This window comes from Pollachius pollachius (genome assembly GCF_949987615.1).
Source record: "Pollachius pollachius genome assembly, chromosome: 10".
NCBI lineage: Eukaryota > Metazoa > Chordata > Actinopteri > Gadiformes > Gadidae > Pollachius > Pollachius pollachius.
In genome coordinates this window covers 519,177-524,176 of record NC_136943.1, presented here as the reverse complement: position 1 = coordinate 524,176, position 5,000 = coordinate 519,177, and the positions used below count along the sequence as shown (strand labels likewise).

Below are 5,000 nucleotides of genomic sequence, written 5' to 3'. Positions count from 1 at the left end.
GCGAGTGAAAACTCTCCCTTGTTCCATGTGGTCAATGCGTCCACATTACAATACACTGCTATTTAGGTATTCATTGAATAATTCAACCAAGGTGACCCAGACTGCCGCAGCTGCGCAGGGAACCGGTAACCCGCTGTGTGTGAGTCACTGCAGACGAGCGCAGCATCACCGGACGCCGGGCCTGGCGCTTCGATGCGTCGACACGAGTCACATGAAGTGATGTGCTAACGGTCAGGAACCAATTAGCGGTGACCCATCACTCTGTTCTGTGTTAACGAGCGTGTCTACAAGTCGATCTGATCGGCAGCGCTGGGTGACAGATGGAGGTCTCTTGGCGGGGCAGGGGCGCTGGTTATGTGGGTGATGTGATCACTGTTGTGTTTGTCTGATAGAGAAGCAAGGAGGAGCCGTACGTACTGGCTGGTGACGGAGGTGAGGACACAAGAGGTGGAAGAAAGCGAAATATAAAGGGTTGTGATTGGGCGAATGTGATTAGCAGGAAGAGAAGAAAGACGGAGAGACAGGAGAGAGAGACAGACAAGAGAGAGAGAGAGAGTGCTAGAGAGAGAGAGAGAGAGAGAGAGCGAGAGAGAGAGAGAGAGAGAGACACACAAACACACACACACACAGACAGAGAGACATAAAGAGTGACATGAGTTAAAAAGACAAAGGTATGTTAGCCAATCATTTAATTTACCGGGTATCCATCTCGTCCGGCCTTGCCCTGGTGGGGTTAGACAGCAAAAGGTTCACGACAAACAACTGATTAGAGCACGCCTCCAAAGGCTAGCAGTGCATGTGGCTGTGACTGCAGCAGGCGTGTTTCACATGAGCCTCACACAGCTGAACTCTTGAAGTAGGGTGACCGTGTCTGAGTCATCCAGCTTTATTTGCAACAGACAGCACAGACAACAGAGCATGCATATTTCAGATTGTCCGACGCTGGCTGATACTACCTGGACGGCGGGCGGGGGGGGCGGTACTTACAGGCTGTCCTGCAACGACAAAACAGAAACACAATGCATTAGACAGAGGGCCGTGTGCGGGCTGGGTTGCGGGTTCAGTCGGACACAGAGGTACGTGCGGCGGCGGTCTCAGCAGAGTTCGATACGGGTTACCAGAGAGGAGAGGACCTGTCATGTGGTCGCCGTGACAACGGCGGTAGCTAAGGGTACGAGCAGGTCCTCAGAACAAGCTCGTTAGGGCGGACGGTAGAGGGGCTTGTGGTGGGGTGCCACCGAGGGGGAGGGGGGGGTCATGTCTCACATTAGGACATGAAGTCATGAGGTCGTGTTTGTTCTGAGACCCCGAGAAATGAGGGTTATGAGAGGGAGGGAAGGCAGGGGAGAGAGGGAGGGAAGAAGGGAGGGGGTGAAGGGGAGAGGTGGGGTAGAGGGAGGGAGGGAAGGATGGAGAGAGGGATGGAGAGGGAGGGAGGGAGGGAGGGAGGGAGGGAGGGAGGGAGGGAAGGGTAGAGGAGGGATGGAGGGATGGAGGGGTTGAAAAAGGTGAAGACGTGTTGGGGGTAAAAAAAAGAGGCATGTCTTGGGCGACCTTTGTGTTCATATCTGATTGAAACGTTCAAGCCCAGAGACCGAGCCAGCGACCGACCGTTCACAGAACCACTGCGGCAGATCAAAGGCGTGGCAGGCCGGCCCTACAAGAGAGCGGTCTCGGGTTCTATTAAAAAACCTCTCATAGAAAACATTCGTAGGCCAGCATCCCGGGAATATGTTACAAGCATAATGGAGTAATGACAAGCTGTGGGCACTTATCGACATTCACCAAGAATGAAGAATGAACGAACACGTAATTGGAATGGCCTGTGTTCGTTTCTCGTTAAGAACATGGCCATATTTGCGGTCGCCGTTGGGTTCATCTCATTGGAGAACCATGACCGCGTGGCTGATCTACTGGGAACTACTGCCCCCAAATGTTTTGCCGGTATGTTTGTCAATTATGGCCCCCATTGCACTCCTGACCATCCCTGGAAGGAGGGATCCCCCACTCTGAAGGAGGGATCCCCCACTCTAAAGGAGGGATCCCCACTCTGCGTTCCCTCTCAAGACTTCCTCCTTTCTAATTAAGGGAGTTATTTATTTGATACGTTGAAGATAACGATTTAATACATTAAAGTTAATTTAGTTGTTTTTTTTTGCAGAAGAGGTACAGACATATACTGGGGAATATGCGGGAGAAGGGCATGTTGGGGTCTGACTTGGCATAAAACTAGGTTGACGGTAAAAATGAGTTCTGACCGTTGACAGCCATGGAGGGGCTGGGACCAGACACCGCGCTGCTGTTTGTGTGTTTGAGCGGAGGGACATCGAGACACAAGAAAAGCAAAGGAAAAAGGAATGGAGGAGATGAGGAGATGAGGACAACAGACAGAGGGAGGGACACGCCAGGGCGAGGAACCAGCGAGTGAACAGAGTTGAGTGGTGAGCTCGGAGCTCTGATATTGAGCTGCTCAGCTAATCCCCATCCACCTCATGCTTTTTATATTATTCCGATTCACATTTGGGATATTATTTTCCCTCCGCTGTAAACCGGTAAGTGTTTGCGGGTGTGTCGCTACAACATCGGAGTCAGCGGCCCGACAAAAGGGAGAACAACAGAGAGTGTGTTTCCGCCGCCGGCGGAAACCGGGGGGGCCGCAGAAGTAAATGCACAAAGAAGACACCCTCTTCCTCCCCCGTCCTCACCCCCCTCCCAGACTCAAAGGAAGGACCGATTGAAAGAAGGCAGATGAGCATCCCGTCGCCACGGAAACAAGTCCACCCGTGTCAATCCGTTTGATGTTTCAGACGGCCGTCTAACGCCGGGCGCCTGGAAGGACTTAGCGGTCCGACGCAAAGTGTTGTCGTTCTCCTCCAGCCGTCCTGAGACGGAGCCTTCAGCTCTGATCTGCACGGATCAAAATGAATTATGGATGGCCCACGGAACGTCCTGGATAGAATATAATAATACAAATATGCCGGAGGCCTGTTGAGGATTCAGAGAGCTCCGTGCTTCGGCTGGGCCTGTGGGCGGTTTGAACAACGCATGCTAAACGTCGATGTTCTGAGGTAGGAGGTAGAAAACTCGGGAACGATGAAAAGAAGAAACAACAGTGTGCAAAGTGGAATTTGTTGCGTTCCGCAGAGGGATCTGGCCCTGCCACTGGCAGAGCAGATTCCCAGCGTTCCCAGAATCATCTGAGGCCGGTGCTCTTTCCCTGAGGAAGCTGATCCCCCCTGAATCCCAGGAGCAGAGGATGAGCGGCCGTCCCGCTGACACAGATCCTCCGCTCCGATGTCATCGCCTCATTTATCTCCGATCACGTTTTAATCCCTTAATCTCTCGGTGGCCACACTGCGACGACCCTTTAATCGAATCACTTCATTGATTCGTCTTTAATCAGAACCCTCTGCCGGTGCGGCTCTCAGGAAATTAGCGTTGGGGTTTAGGGTTTCTGTGGTGCGCTCCGAACACAAACGAAGGCAACGTACATAATAGTACATAAAGCGCATAAGTCAATAAATGAAGAATTCATTTGAAGAGCATCACAATAACGGCGGGAGTCCATGTTGGCGGGGTAGAAACTCATTAGCCTTGTATTACAGCAAGCTGCTACCGCTCAGTGAGAGGGGGGGGGGTGAGTTTGGGTGGGGGGGGTTGGCGACATGTGGGCAGCGTTAGCGGCTGCGTACACATGGTTCGATGTTAGCGCTACGTCTTCCCAAACCGTGGGGGCAGGAGGGGGGGAGAGGGGGGAGAGGGGTCGCGCTGCAGAGCCTGAGTCACGGTTCACTAACAACTAACCAGCCCACTGCAGCCTGTCAGACAGGGGAGGCAGGGGGGAGGGAGGGGAGGGAGGGAGGGAGGGGGGGGAGAGAGAGGGAGGGGGGATGGAGGGGGGGGGGAGAGAGAGGGGGAGGGAGGGAGGGGGGGGAGAGAGAGGGAGGGAGGGGGGGGGAGAGAGAGGGAGGGGGGAAGGAGGAGGGGGGGAAGGGAGGGAGGGAGGGGGGAGGGAGGGGGGGGAGAGAGGGAGGGGGGATGGAGGAGGGGGGGAGGGAGAGGGAGGGGGGAAGGAGGAGGGGGGAGGGAGAGAGAGAGAGAGATGAAACCTTGATTGAGAGAGAGGTAGAGAGCGGGAGAATGACGGCGAGGGGAAAGTTTTCAGAACAGAAAGCAGAGGAATGAATTCAAAGAAGACGAATAAAGCATTTGCTTAGTGCGGCGATGAAGGACGGACGTCGTCGCTTACCGGGCTCTCCTCGTCTTCCCATCCGTCCTCGTTTTCCTGGCGGACCTGTAATAAAAGCACAGGACACGCCACGTTAAAATGCTTCCCCTCTCGGCAGCAAGGGGGGGGGGGGGGGGGTACTTTACTGCTGGGCAGAGCGTGAGCACGAGTTGCTGTGCTGCCAACGCACCAGTCCAGTGTGTGTGTGTGTGTGTGTGTGTGTGTGTGTGTGTGTGTGTGCGTGCGTGCGTGCGTGCGTGCGTGTGTGTGTGTGTGCGAGAGTTTGGCCTGTGTTTGGATTTGGATCGGTGCTCCAGATGTTCAAACACACAGCCCCCAGGAGGCCGGCTTTAATGATCACCTGTCCATCAACAGGTGTGGCCACACATACACTCAGGCCGTAACATGGATAGAGTGGCAAGAAAAACACACCGCGGAAAGCTCCAGCGCTCAGACGAACTCCCAGCGCTAAAAATACCTCCGATACGTTCTCCCCTTCATTGTCTCTGTGCTGCGGTCGGATGTTGCAGAGTCCAGCTCCATCTAGCCTCCTCTTCCAGCCCCCCCTCCTCCCTCCCCCCCCCGCCCGGGCCGTGCAGCGAGATGGGGGGGCCGAGGGCGGGGCTCAGCTGTCTCCTCCGTCGTCACGGGGACGGACCTTCACGGAGATAGACGGGGAGAGCGGGCAAGAGACAGCGAGGGAAACCGGTGGTTCCGTTGCCTCGATGGCGGGCCCCATTTGGGGGAGGGGGAGGGCCCACCGGAGGAGGGC

At 55.1% G+C, this 5,000-nt stretch overlaps 1 protein-coding gene across 1 annotated transcript in view; it reads right to left on the bottom strand.

Annotated features, from left to right (window-relative positions):
• The window catches only part of col23a1a (collagen type XXIII alpha 1 chain a), a 121,822-nt gene that overhangs the window by 31,787 nt on the left and 85,035 nt on the right, over positions 1-5,000 (bottom strand). The window contains exons 3-5 of the mRNA XM_079744810.1: positions 4,250-4,294; positions 988-995; positions 698-730 (exon numbers count right to left, since the gene is read on the bottom strand). Of these exons, the coding sequence (XP_079600936.1) occupies positions 698-730; positions 988-995; positions 4,250-4,294 (86 nt within the window). The remainder of the gene's footprint in view (positions 1-697; positions 731-987; positions 996-4,249; positions 4,295-5,000) is intronic.